Here is a 14832-nt window from a genome sequence, read left to right as displayed (position 1 = left end):
GGGAAGCTTAGTAGAATACTATATTCTTTCATTCTTGATGTAGTGAGTACTATAATTGTGTTTGTAAATACGAGTTTGTTTCAATTTACTTCAGGATGCTTTTTCTGTCTTTCATTTTTCAAGTTTTGGTGAGCTTTTCCAGGCTGAGTAGGAAGAACCGAGACAATTTTGACAATGAATCAATCACTCGCTGGAAAAAAAAAAAAAAAACTAAGTTCCAGCCAGCCATTTTGGTTCCAAGTAAAATAAATATCTCTACTAGTTAATCTTCATTGCACCATTCAGCTAAAAGTTTAGTAGTCCCATGTGCAAAAGTCATTTTGAATTTACACTAGTTTAATCGATAGGATTTTTGGTACTAAAATGCAGATTGAAAAGAAAACTAAAACAATATTATCTCATTTCAAGTTCTTATTTTGAAGTGTTACTATTGGTAACCCCAGTGACTATTCATTATTCAAGGACAAGTGTTTCTCTTTGTTTGTGCATATTTTAAAATAAAGAAATCGAATGGGCTTTACTGGGCTGTCTTAATGTTTGCAAAGTGCTTTTGACGTTTAAAATGTTCGTGTGGAGCCCAATTCATTTTACAAAAAACCAACGACCGTCAAGATCAGGAGGTTGTTATTCTTTGGATTTGATGGGAAAGTTAGGTTTGTTATGTCTTAGTCTGATAGTCTTTGTGGTACATTCGGTTAGATTTCGTTTTGCTCGGATGGTACAAAGCATCCTTAATTAATTTTCTGCCTTTTATATGATATTTGCAATCAGAAGTGATTGAAGAGCACTGTCACAATTAATATTTGATAGGAATCCGACAGAAAATCAAACCAATCAAAACTTAATTTGTTAAAACATCACATTTGTCATTTGTGTTCAACAAATTATTATTATTATTTTTTTCGGTTGGATTTTTAATATTGAAGTCGAAATTAGATATTAAAAAATTATGAATGCCACCACTGATAGAAAATAATTTCTACAATGGATGAAAGTCTCAATCCTCAATATTATTCAATTTTCAAAACATGCCCAATAAATAAATACTTGAAGTGCTTTCTTTCATTAAAAATTCCACATCAACTAGTAATCATCATATCTTTCATGTCAATGTAAAAACAAGATAAGTGAATCCATTGAGCTTTGTATATATAAATATAATACACGTTTTTGGGATGCAATTGAAAATTAAAATGATGAAATTAACGTTAATAATTGTGAAAGTTCGCACCCACCTTTAACTAACAATAATGAAAAATGAAAACCCAAGAAAAGCAAAAAGACTAAACAAATAAAAGATAAAAATTTGATTACAGACCAAGCATCAATGAAGCTTTGACAAGGAAACTTCTATCTGACAATGATCAATCAATTATTTTCTTTCTTGTAACGACCTTTCATTTACATAATCTTTTTTTTTTTAAAAAAAGAAAATTAAATTTCCTTTATCATCATATTCTAAACAAAAAAAAAAAAAAAGTCAATAACAAACAACCAACTTTTGTTAATTGTTTCTTTCATTCTTGTTCACCCATCCAATCCTACCTCTCTATTGATATTTGTTGTTAACTTCTTTAATCGCCCCTTTCCAATTTGGATGTTGAAATGCTTATTTTTCAAGAGTCTAACGGTTGTCACTCAGCCTGGTTTTACTTGCCTTCTTACATCGCTGTTACTGTCGCTAATATCCATTTTATTGAACAAACAAACCGTTGATCGGCACTCAAGATTTGATGATTTTACTTTTGCTTCAAGTGATTATTTAAAAATAATATCGTACAATTTAGTCATCCAATCTTGCTTAGTCTTGTAGGTATATATACTAGGATTAGCCACAATTCAGTACTATTTTGTGCTTGTTTGTTGGGCAATATTTGATAGTTACATTAACAAACTTATAGGTGATAGACTCTCTTATTCAATATTCTAATCAGCAATGCATAGATTCATTGTTAATTATTTCTGTCATTCTCTTGTTTTTCAAAATTTATCAAAAGAAATTAATGATGGAGGGAAATCGTATGGCGAATATTCATATCATCATATGGGTTAATTAACCCCCTCATAAAATACATCATCTTCAAAATTCCTTTCAAACTATTGTAAATCTCAATATATTATGTATTTTGTTAAGAAGACCAACAAAAAAAAAAAAAACTCTTTATCAATTCATTCTCATTTTTTTTTTACTTTTTTGAACAAAAACGAGGATAAATTGAGACTTATAATAGTTTGAAGGATATTTAAAAAAATTGTCATTTCATTATGGAGGTAATTCGAAATTAAACTTTATTTAAGTTAACAAAATAATTATATAATAATTCCTTTTTTTTCATGCAGATATCCTCATAAGTCATAATAATAAATTATAATTTTTTTTTGGGTAAATATTTTAGGTCAATTCCATGCTGCGAACAGCACCACAGGCAGTGAAAATCACACGTATAAGCTTTTTCATGTGCTCTAGGTAATTCTTTAACAAACTGATTTTTTCTGTATTCATTTAATCAGAACCCACATGCAAAAGAACTTTTTATATTTTCTTTTCTCAAATTGAGAATTGAGAATTTTCTTGTACCTAATAAAGTTGTGTAATTATCTTGAGAAAAAAAAAAACTTCCTTTTGGTTCTAGGCAACCAGATTAAGAAAAATAAAATTACTAATTGCATTTTTTTTTTGGGATTAACGTGAAACTTTCAACTTCATCTTGAATAGAAACAATGTCAAACTATTTATTAGATCATAAATAGAGTATAACTTTACATTTTTTTTTTTTTTTACAAAATTCCCACCAATATCATCGTGCATATTGGATTTCATATGAGAAATAATGTATATTTTAATACAGAGAATTCGTGTGGTCAAATATAATTAACAGTTTAAAAGTGACAAGCTACCTAATCAATGAGCAAATTAAGTAAATTAATGATGCAAGCTACCTTACCGGTTTAAGTATCACTAACCGACTTCTTATTAATTAAATCACTTTGTCTTTGTCGTTATACTCAATCAAAATCAATAGAACAAAAACTCTTGTATTTTATATTTGCTATCAAATAGGAGATGACTTTTTCACAATCTTTTTTCCGAAAGAGACTCAATTAATTTAATCTTAGATGTTATTGGTCCACACTTAACCTAAACTCGTAGACTTCATCCTCTTCCATTTTGCCACTTTGTATCTCTTAACAAAAACTTTTCTATCTTATTCGGACTCACACGGGTCACCGGATTTTTCTTGAAAGAATCGAAATTGAATTAATTAGCAACTGCCCACATATTGTACTTTTATTATAAGCTTCGATCAAAATCTATTTGCTATTGATACCTCCACTCTAATCACCCCCCAAAAAAAAAAAAAAAAAAACACTTTTGAACAAATACTAACTAATTCTATGTCCTGAGACTGCTAATTGATGGTAATGGTTTAGTTAGCAATGCCGCGTGAAGAATAATTATTAACTAATATTAGCTAACTAATGGTGAAAATTTTCAATGTTTTGGTGTGTATTGACCAATTTATACGAGTATACTCTACAGAAAGACAACGGGCCATCATAATTAATTATTTTCCTATATAATATGAATTAACACTTTTATTTCCCCCCCTTAAACAATAGACTTTTTATTGCTTTTCGTTTCTCCCCTGTTTTGTAAAAAAGAAAAAGTCAAGAGATTGGTCTATGCAGCTGCTATCGTTTAGCACACGTCCCTTTATTCAGAAAGCTAATTGAGTTCCAAGAAAATGAGGTGTTTAATTTCTCCTAATATTGGACGTCTCATGCATCAAAAGTTTAGTTTTCTTGTGAATTTGGTGGTGCCGGTGGAGGCGAATTTAATTTTCCTAGAAAACAATTTGATCGATCTATCTTTTTCTATTTTATTCCAAGCTAGCAGCCAGACGAAATCAAGTAAGATGTTGGTTGAAACTGAGGATGGAAAAAGATTAGACTTAGGAGTGGCGGCTGTTCACATTCGTTTCCATTTGCCTCCACTACTTCTCATGAAATTAAAACATATGTTGTTTATTTAGAGAAAATTTTATCCCACCTCAAATGTTTGCAAGTGATTTTTTTTTTTTAATTTAAATGATTGAAACTGTTCATGGTAGAAGCAATAAATTTGATACTACACGCAAGTTGTAAACTTGACAAAATTACATGTGTATAATTGAGAGATTAGAATTTTCTTCTTTTCTATTTGAGTTTATAGAACTCTTAAAAAATAGGTTTTATTCAACTATGATTAAGTTCCTTTTTTTTAATAGTATATTAATTTCTTGTTAGCTCTGAGTTTCAATTTTTTTTTATATTACATTAAATTCTCGTTAGCTTTGTTTTTGAACTAACAAATTACATGTATTTGCTTAAGTAAATCAAAGCGCAAAGGCGAGAAGAAAACACCCAAAGACCAAATCTACGTTGTCATGGTTAATTGTTCTAAACACTTTGTATAATATTTTGTATGTAAATAAGATCTCTAACCAATCACTTAATTAAGCACTCAAAGCACCATTTTATATAAGTACACTATTTTTTGTGTGTATTAAACAGCGTAGTAAATATAATATTAAACCCTTAAAACAATTTGTAACTCTTGTCATAATAAATTTATACTAGTAATAGGAATAATAATGAATTATTATTTTTCAATGGAATAATGAATTATTAATTAATCATTGCAACCACCAAATATACACAACTTGTAACACCTAAACTAAATATGTGCAATCCCCAAATCCATAATGAGTAGAGGTAATCACAATTTATAAAATAATTAACATTTTAAATACCATATATATATATATTAACCCAAACAGCCATCGCTACGCGTATTGATTTATTTATTAACTACTGGCCAGCTTGGCTTCTGGAAAAAAAGTGCTTTTTTTGACTAGGATTATCTTTCTTTTCGTCTTGGACTATTGTTGTTGTCTTAAAAAGTAAATGGTTGGACTTTCACTTTTTTATTGGGAGAAAAAAAAGAAACCAAAAAAAAAAAAAAAGTGTGATAATTAAGATGCTTTATTGAAATTCAACAGCAGAAGAAAGACTTGTGAAGGAAGCATTTGAAGAAAATAATTCACTTTTGATCAAGGCTAATCGCTAGTGGGTGCAACAACTTCTTTAGGGTTGAACTACGTTTGCTCAGGAATCTGACAGTTTTGATGAATCAAAACCTAATCTGCCAACCCTCAAACCAACTCTCTCTCTTCTATTCTCCCGCTATATAAACACTTCCCCTTCAATCCGTTTCTCATCACTTCACTTCACTTGCATTTTCATTACTAAGCAAGATTACCCAAGCATTGCTCTACAGCCATGGAGTTTTTCAACAGTCGTTTCGCAAACTCTTTCGGCTTCTTCTTAGGCCTCGTGCTTCTCATTGCGTCTAATGCATTGTTGTCCTTTGCTAATGCCAAAGCTCACCACCATGATTTTGTTGTATGTTATTTCTTCTCCTTTCTTTTCATTTTTGCTTAATGGGTACGTACGTATGTTCTAATAATTAGCATCTTTTAACGAAACAGATTCAAGCAACCCCAGTGAAGAGGCTGTGCAAAACTCACAACACAATCACTGTCAACGGAATGTACCCTGGACCAACCTTGGAAGTGAACAATGGCGACACTTTGGTCGTCAAAGTTACCAACAAAGCCAGATATAATGTCACCATTCACTGGTATATATATATATTTTCTTTTGCATGCGGCCTCCATGCAGCGAGTTCACAGCAACTCAACATTTTTTATTTTCTTTCTTTTGATAGGCATGGTGTTAGACAAATGAGGACTGCATGGGCGGATGGGCCAGAGTTTGTGACACAGTGCCCAATTAGGCCTGGAATGAGTTACACTTACAGGTTCACAATTCAAGGCCAAGAAGGCACATTGTGGTGGCATGCACACAGCTCATGGCTAAGAGCCACTGTCTATGGAGCTCTTATCATTCATCCTAAAGAAGGATCCTCTTACCCTTTCCCCAAGCCTAAGCGTGAAACTCCCATCCTTCTTGGTAATTAATCATCTGAATTAATATATAACATCTTTTCATAATTGAATCTGTTTATAAAATACATATAACAAAATCTGATGGTGATATATTAACCATGCTGCTTTTGCGATGAATGCAGGTGAATGGTGGGATGCGAATCCCATTGATGTTGTCAGGCAAGCAACTAGAACAGGAGCTGCCCCAAATATTTCTGATGCGTACACCATTAACGGTCAACCTGGAGATCTTTACAATTGCTCCAGCCAAGGTTCAGCTTCTTTAATTAATTAATTAATCCATAACTACCTTTCTTAATTAAACCGTTAATCGAATAATATTTAAAAATTATAATTTTTTGGAATATGTCTAACCTAACTTAAAGAAAATCTTGGCTTCGATTGGACAGTTCAGATTGTTGGCTGGGAACACAATTAGTAGTCTTTTTCACCCACCAGTACCACCTGAGAATATAGTAGCATGGCATTTAAATAATCAATTGCCACCACGTATTAAAACTTAGCTTGCTGATCTATTTGCTATATATGTGCAGACACGGTGGTTGTTCCAATAGATTCCGGTGAGACTAACCTTCTCCGGGTCATCAACGCCGGGTTGAACCAGCCTCTGTTCTTCACAATTGCCAACCACCAGTTCACAGTTGTCGGCGCGGATGCATCTTACCTTAAGCCCTTTACAACTTCGGTTATTATGCTAGGACCTGGCCAAACCACCGATGTTTTGATCAAAGGTGATCAGCCACCGTCGCGCTATTACTTGGCTGCTCGCGCCTACGCCAGCGCCCCTAGTGCACCCTTTGACAACACCACAACCACAGCCATTCTTGAGTATAAATCTGCCCCTTGCCCGGCCAAAAAAGGCCTCTCAATTCGCCCTGTCATGCCCCAACTGCCAGCTTTCAATGACACTGCAACAGTCACTGCTTTCACTAAGAAGTTCAGAAGCCCACAAAAAGTTGAAGTACCAACCGACATCGATGAGAGTCTCTTCTTCACTGTCGGTCTGGGACTCAACAATTGCCCCAGAAATTTCGGGTCCAGTCGATGCCAGGGGCCAAATGGTACCCGTTTCACTGCTAGCATGAACAACGTATCCTTCGTGCTACCATCAAACTTCTCCCTCTTGCAAGCACATCACCACGGCATTCCAGGAGTTTTCACCACTGATTTCCCTGCTAACCCGCCGTTTAAATTCGATTACACCGGAAACGTGAGCAGGTCACTCTGGCAGCCTGTTCCGGGGACTAAATTGTACAAATTGGAATATGGCTCCAGAGTGCAGATTGTGCTGCAGGACACAAGTATTTTCACTCCTGAGAACCATCCAATTCACATCCACGGATATGATTTCTACATCATTGCTGAGGGATTCGGAAACTTCAATCCCAAAACTGATACATCTAAATTTAACCTCGTGGATCCACCACTCAGGAACACCGTTGGTGTGCCTGTTGGAGGATGGGCAGTCATTAGATTCGTCGCTGACAATCCAGGTGAATAAATTTTTTTTTAACATCCTCTTAATTTTGGGTTCGTTTAAAATCAAACAGAAGCATGCACAATAATTACAAACATACTCTTTAAAGTCTTTTCGATTAACTAATTATTGTTTGATGAATGAATAGGGGTGTGGCTAATGCACTGTCACTTGGATGTTCATATCACATGGGGCTTGGCCATGGCTTTCTTGGTAGAAAATGGAGTCACGGAATTGGAAAAATTAGAAGCACCGCCGCTAGATTATCCAGTTTGCTAAGATGATCATCATCAGCAAATATTAAAGAGCATAATTCAGATTCAGATTCAGATATTAGCCAAGCAACAACGAGGGCAGCTTTTTTTTTTTGATTCTTTAGTAAACTGAGTTAAGTGTTTGTTTTCCCTGCATTTGGGGGCAATACTTGTTGGTTTGTTTCATTGTTCTTTTTATTGATATATAAAGCGGGCATCAGAGTTAAAGAGATTGGTGCCATGGTTGCAACATTTTAGCACCAATCTCATCATTTAATTAATACTCATTCACCCGCCACTTATTTCTTCATTACGGATGTATTTTTTTTTTAAATATATAGTGAAATATTAATTTCAGTCTTTTGAATAATCTTTTTTTGTCCTCCGAAGCCTATCAAAAATTTTGTATTAACTAAATATCAACACTGTCAAAGTGTATATTATCATATAATACAATAACAAATTAGAACTAGACTCATTTAAATCCAGAACTTAAAATGTGCGGACATATAAACCAATCAGAGTGTAAATATTTACCCATCAAATGATTTTTCTGGTGAGATTTTCTGACAAACAATTGCCCAAGTTTTACAAGTAAAATGGAAATCGATATTTAAAAAAAAAACGCAAAAAAAATACAAAAAAGGCATTTGGTTCTGGGCTTTAATGGGCCGAAAAAGCTATAAGTAGGCTTCATTAGCTGGGTTGGTGGACTTCTTGTTTGTGAAAAATTTTCATCAGATTTATGATCAAGAATTATATCCAAATTATATTAATTAATGATAAAACATATTGACTTTTCCACATGCTTACTAATACTTTTCATAGAAATTTTAGTCACGTGAAAATTTTCTAAAACCTAGATGATTCAACAAAATTTCAAAAGAAGTTAAACAAATTTCAACTACTTAAAAGACTTGCTCTGTTAAGGAGATGGGCATGCTTATTATTGCCTGTCAAGTTGAACAAATATACGCATATAATACAATGGCTGGAATTCTTCACGTCTGACATAAAATTAACTACAGCTTGCAAGTTAACGTCTTGAAGTTTTATACATAAAAAATTAGAATAAAAGAGTGCGTTGGGTATATGTTGGACTAGGTAAGGTATCCAATCTTTTGTCAATACATTAGTTTAATAGACGATAATAAATTCATAAGTATATTTTAAAAAAATAATATTAAATGATTTTATCCTTTATTTTAGTTTAATATTTGTTTCAACATTAATATTTAAATATTAATATTAGCCTTCTTCTTTTCAAAGCATATCATAAAATAACCGTTTATATGGGCGCAAGAACAAAAAAATCTTACCTTTTTATTTAGCCAAGAGTAAGGCTATGGTGTTTCAGTTCTATCATTAACATTGCACTATTTTTTTTTTATTCCGTTAAATGTCTTGATTGGTTGCATATATAAAATCACTTAAAACTCAATAATAGAAATGTGCTGAAATACCATAACTAATGTTATGCTATAGTCTTGATAGACCTTTGGACTAATATTAATGAGAGTAAATTTCTAAACTAATTTCGATTGACCTCTAACCAGCATATTCTCAATAAATTTTGTATTTGTCATAAACAATTACAGTGCTACAATCAAATCACTAAAATAAACCATGGTTACGAAAAGCTTAATTTGTACATTCTCATTAATTTTTGCTTCCTAAAATACACACTCTATGGTTACAAAATGGATTTTTTTCATTAAAAAAAAAAAGGAAAAACATTAAATTCTTCTATCCTTTCTCGTATTCATAGATCCTAAAAAATCATAATCCCACTTAGACGAAGTAAAAGAAACTAGAGTTCTCCCATCACTTACCATATCGCTAATAATGCTTCCATGACCAACTCTAACTCATTGTACCACCAAAACAGGATTCATGCCCCCACAAAAATCCTGCGAAGCAAGCATATCACCAATTACACGAAGCTCCTCATAATCAGTCCATGGCGTCATATCTCTCTCCCGACTCGAATTGGGACGTCGTCGTTTCCCCATAACAACAAGATCATAATCATTGTCCGATGATCGAATCACTTCCCAAGCTTCCAATGTGTTTGTCACGTCAACATGGTGACACAACACACATGCATTGCCGAGATTTCTCGACTTGAAGTCGTTTATCACGTTGTCGTCGAGAATCCTCTCGCTCACGTCCTCTGCTTCTATCAAGTCATTAATCCTATATATACAACGTGATGCTAATATCAGGATGGCCTGACATGCGTGAAACTAAAGTCATGGCCTCCCTATCATCAGCTCCGCCCAAGAAGAACACGGCAACCCTCGATCTACGTAGATCCCAACGGAGCATGGTGCACAGTTTTGTATCTTACAGTTGAATCCTCCTCCTTGTTGCATTTTATGGCTTTGATGAGAAGGAAGTATAATGAATGGTATAAATTCATCCTGAGCTAGCTTGCTTATGCTCTCGTACATTGTTTTGTAAGGGGCGATCAATATGAATGGCTGAATTGTAACTTGCGAGCTCTTTGAAAACTTTGTCATGGCACGCATTATGCGGTCAGTGGAATTTTCTTTGATTTTCCTTTTGTGCGTATTGTGAGGGACTAAAAGTGGTGCCGCTCTGCCCACAAGCTCAACTAGGTGCAATACGCAGGCGCATAACGGGCTCATTTCACTTGAGTTAAAAGCTTTAAGCAGAGTGATCAAGCTGTGGACACTATCTTTGTTATGGATGTCAAAGTTTTTGGCTGCAACTTCTAGAAGCTACATCTAGAAGCGTTGATGCAGCAAATGTTGAAGGGACCGCCAAGGAAGAATGAAGAAGATGTTGCAGAAGTTGATCTTGACAAATGATGGTTGAAACGCCAAAATGGAAGAAAGAAAAATGTTGGAACACGGCTTTGAAGAAGCCACGAGAAGAATAAAGAAAATATTAAAATAATAGCTAATTTTGGCTATATAAAGAAAGCTCCCCATTTTTGGTTTTTTGCATCTAATCCTCGGTTTCTTTTCTTCATTCCGAGAGTATTTCTTTGGGGTGTATTTGGGGCTTAGGTGAGAGAAAATTATTTCTGAGAGTGTGGTTGTAATAATTTTCCACATAGTGAATATTTTTCTCTGGTTGTCTTTTTGACAACGGCCGTGGTTTTTCTCCGGATTTGGAGTTTTTCACGTAAATCTTGTGTTATGTGATTGGTGTATTCTCCATTAAATTTTTCTGTTAATTTGTTGCTTGACAAATTGCTTGGAGTGATCTTGGGAGGAAGCTCAATTTCCTAACAGTGGTATCAGAGCCATTGATTTAAGTTTTGGTGTCGGGGCACTGTTCACGTATATAGTACTGTTCACGTATACAGTACTGTTCACGTATACGGTACTGTTCACGTATACGGTACTATTCACGTGAAGCAGTGGGAGCCAATCCAAACAGTCTGTGGTGAAGAGTAAAAGCTTATCTGTAAAGCAAATATGTCAGGATTGAAATTTTCAAGTCCGGTGAAATTTGAAATAGAAAAATTCGATGGGAGAATTAACTTTGGCTTGTGGCAAGTTCAAGTCAAAGATGTGTTGATTCTATCTGGGTTACATAAGGCATTGAAGGGGAAGCCATCCCCTGCTTCCAGTAGTGGCTCTGGAAAAACTAGTATAAATGATGAAGATTGAGAAGAATTAGATGATAGAGCTGCAAGTGCCATACGACTGTGTCTAGCAAAGAATGTTCTTGCAAATGTAGGAAAAATTCCTACAGCGAAAGAACTTTGGGAGAAGCTAGAAAAGTTGTATCAGACAAAGAGCATCTCAAATCGATTGTACCTGAAGGAGCGATTTCACACACTGCGAATGGCTGAAGGTACAAAAATTTCCGATCACCTCAGTGTTCTCAATGGTATTGTGTCAGAACTAGAAGCCATTGGAGTTAAAATTGAAGATGAGGACAAGGCGCTTAGGTTACTATGGTCACTTCCAACTTCCTACAAACACTTGTTACTTACTTTGATGTACGGGAATGAGACAGTAGATCTTGAAGAAGTTACTAGTACTTTACTCTCAGAAGAAAGGAGACTGGGTGGTGAAAGTACTAAAACTACAGATGTCTCGGCTTTGGCAGTTGTAGGGAATTGGCAGAAAGATAAATCTAAGAAGAAAGGAGTCTGCTGGGGGTGTGGACAATCGGGGCACTTAAAAAGAGATTGTCATAGTAGAAATGGAGCAGGATCGGCAAGTGGCTCCAGATCAGATACTGATAGTATTGCTAGTGGTAAATCTCTCATCATCGTGGGAGACGATGATCCCTTGTAAAATGGATGATGATGACATCCTCATGGTATACCTCATGGGAGACGATGATCCCTTGTAAAATGGATGATGATGACATCCTCATGGTATACCGCTAGTACCATGAAAGGGGATATGTTACTACTAGCGGGTCCACAAGATTTACACACAAGGCATGGTTGGCATCGATGCAGGGTGTGTGGTGGAATTTATGTCGATGGCTGACAAACTTCCAGGAAGGCCAACATGGAAGTTGTACCATAAATTTCAGCAGGATATTTCGACATGTGCCGATGTAAAATTCTTAGAATTGGTAATTAATTTTAAGTGGTATACTCTTTTATGGTGGTGTATGATAATTCTCTATGGTGAGGAAAATAATAAACTTGGTGTGAAGATTGATTGGTTCTCAATCAAATCTCCAAGTGGGAGAATGTCAAAGTTTTTGGCTGCAACTTCTAGAAGCTACATCTAGAAGCGTTGATGCAGCAAATGTTGAAGGGACCGCCAAGGAAGAATGAAGAAGATGTTGCAGAAGTTGATCTTGACAAATGATGGTTGAAACGCCAAAATGGAAGAAAGAAAAATGTTGGAACACGGCTTTGAAGAAGCCACGAGAAGAATAAAGAAAATATTAAAATAATAGCCAATTTTGGCTATATAAAGAAAGCTCCCCATTTTTGGTTTTTTGCATCTAATCCTCGGTTTCTTTTCTTCATTCAGAGAGTATTTCTTTGGGGTGTATTTGAGGCTTAGGTGAGAGAAAATTATTTCTGAGAGTGTGGTTGTAATAATTTTCCACATAGTAAATATTTTTCTCTGGTTGTCTTTTTGACAACGGCCGTGGTTTTTCTCCGGATTTGGAGTTTTCCACGTAAATCTTGTGTTGTGTGATTGGTGTATTCTCCATTAAATTTTTCTGTTAATTTGTTGCTTGACAAATTGCTTGGAGTGATCTTGGGAGGAAGCTTAATTTCCTAACAATGGATACAACAAAGTACTCGCAATTCGCTGTTCACTGGCGTTGTACAGAGTGTCCTCATCCGGTCCTCCATCGACTGAGTTATTTCAAGTTTTCTGTAAGGAGTGTAATATAGACTTATCAATGGCGTTCGCACCGCGGTCACAGCTGTGTGAGTCAACATCGCCAAGGTAAATGTGTCTTTATCAATAAGCTGCAAATTGAAGATCAATATTCAACTAAATATTTATATTAAGGAAAAATAGGAGAGATGAGAGTTAGTTAGAATATGACTCTGACCTTACGGATACGCCATCTCAGGATAAAAATGAGGTCCATGATACCCTTGAGGCTTAAAATACAGCTGAATATTACAGCATTTGGGATACTTGCCTTGATGAATACCCAGATTAATAAACTTCCAACAAATTTCCCTAAATAAGACGCGCCAATGATGATCTCAAACGATATCAATCTCGACCCATTCTGTATCGAAGATAAATTGGTATATTGGCCAATGCGAATGTAGAAGAAAGGCAAGAAAAAGTGAAAGATTACGAGTTCAAATCTCTCGATTATTGCTATTCCTAAGGGTGGTCCTGGTGGAATAATCAGGCCCATTAGTAGAGCTCCAAGAAGATAAGTTGTGCCAATGGCATCGCTCAAAAATCCCATGACCAAGGCTCCAATAGCCAAGACATAGATTTCTTTCACTGGTTTCCCCTCTGGGTTTATCTTTATAATCCAACATACTGCTGGCTATAGGACAAAGATTGTTACTGAAAATAATGCCAAGATGCTAAGCTCTGTTTTCATAAATACCCCTTTGTCACTTTTGATAATTGCTGATGTCAATGCTACACTGAGCCATCCAATGGTCTTGTGGAGTATTGCACAAGAAATGGCAAGCTGGCTTAGATCAGAAGTTAACAGATTGAGTTCACTAAGGGCATGAACAACGGGGAAATAATTTAGGCTAAGAACCATGCTAAGAAGGAATGGGAAAGATCCACCGACCATTCCAGGAATGTTTTCTCGTAGCACTAAAGTAAGCGAAATGGTGAAGTTGAAAGAAAGAAGAAAGCATGGCATCCCAACACTCAAAGCATTTTTCGCCACCTGCAGGATCCTGGTCGTGTCCATGTTCACTGCAAGTATGAAGATGAATAGTAATTCGCTCAGTGATGCTATCAAATTCACTAGAACCTCTCTTTTTGTGGAAAAAAAAAGTCCTAAATTGCCTTGTTATGACCGAGGAGAGAGGGTCCCATGACAATTCTAGTCTGTGGAGAAATTAATAAGAATTAGGGAAGTAATAAGACTTATCCCTTATGATTTGAAATGATAAATTAATTGTAAATGGATTAAAGATAATAAGGCTAAGAAATAGTGGGTACTAGTTAGCTTAACTGTAAAACCTCTTAAGGTGGTATAAGTGGTATGGGTTCGAATTGGGAGAGAATTGAGCTGACATCGGGCTATTGCTTAAATAAAAAAACTGAAGAAATCAAAATCAAAATCAAGGCATACCAAGACATTGGAGATGATTGCTGGTTGCCTCAATGGCCTGAGAATAAAGTTGATACCTCTGGAGATTGAAAAGAACATTATAAGCTGAAACAACAGCACCGGAAACGCATATGCTAAAGGATTATCTCCCTTGAATAAGCCTTTCGAGTGTATGTTCTTTTCAGTCGGTAAACAAATCTGATCATCTGATGGTTTGCGCATTTTGTTTTATTTTTCTGCTAACAAGTACGATTCCAAGGATCTTTCTTGTTTAAAAAAAATTCTGATTGATGATAAAGAAGGCTAGAGAACAAAAATCTTCTTGGAAAAATCAACTGAGATATAGAAAATTGATATCTGGCTG

The 14832-nt window shown here is 35.1% G+C and overlaps 2 protein-coding genes across 2 annotated transcripts; one reads left to right on the top strand and one right to left on the bottom strand.

The window, feature by feature from the left end:
* Window positions 1-5281: 5281 nt before the first annotated feature.
* Window positions 5282-7952, top strand: LOC18043337 (laccase-12). The gene is made up of 6 exons (XM_006435765.2): window positions 5282-5445; window positions 5532-5683; window positions 5771-6015; window positions 6134-6262; window positions 6545-7504; window positions 7637-7952. The coding sequence occupies exons 1-6, from the start codon at window positions 5323-5325 to the stop codon at window positions 7765-7767; spliced, it is 1740 nt and encodes a 579-aa protein (XP_006435828.1). The 5' UTR covers window positions 5282-5322; the 3' UTR covers window positions 7768-7952.
* Window positions 7953-9610: 1658 nt separating this feature from the next.
* On the bottom strand, window positions 9611-14102 carry LOC18043336 (cation/H(+) antiporter 15). The gene is made up of 5 exons (XM_024185568.1): window positions 13782-14102; window positions 13260-13694; window positions 13000-13173; window positions 10035-10486; window positions 9611-9938 (listed from the first exon to the last, which is right to left on the bottom strand). The coding sequence occupies exons 1-5, from the start codon at window positions 14100-14102 to the stop codon at window positions 9611-9613; spliced, it is 1710 nt and encodes a 569-aa protein (XP_024041336.1).
* Window positions 14103-14832: the final 730 nt, after the last annotated feature.

The sequence above is a fragment of the Citrus clementina genome, unplaced genomic scaffold, assembly GCF_000493195.1.
Source record: "Citrus clementina cultivar Clemenules unplaced genomic scaffold, Citrus_clementina_v1.0 scaffold_4, whole genome shotgun sequence".
Classification (NCBI taxonomy): Eukaryota; Viridiplantae; Streptophyta; class Magnoliopsida; order Sapindales; family Rutaceae; genus Citrus; species Citrus x clementina.
The sequence above is the reverse complement of the archived record's forward strand: the minus strand, read 5'-3'. Positions and strand labels throughout refer to the sequence as shown.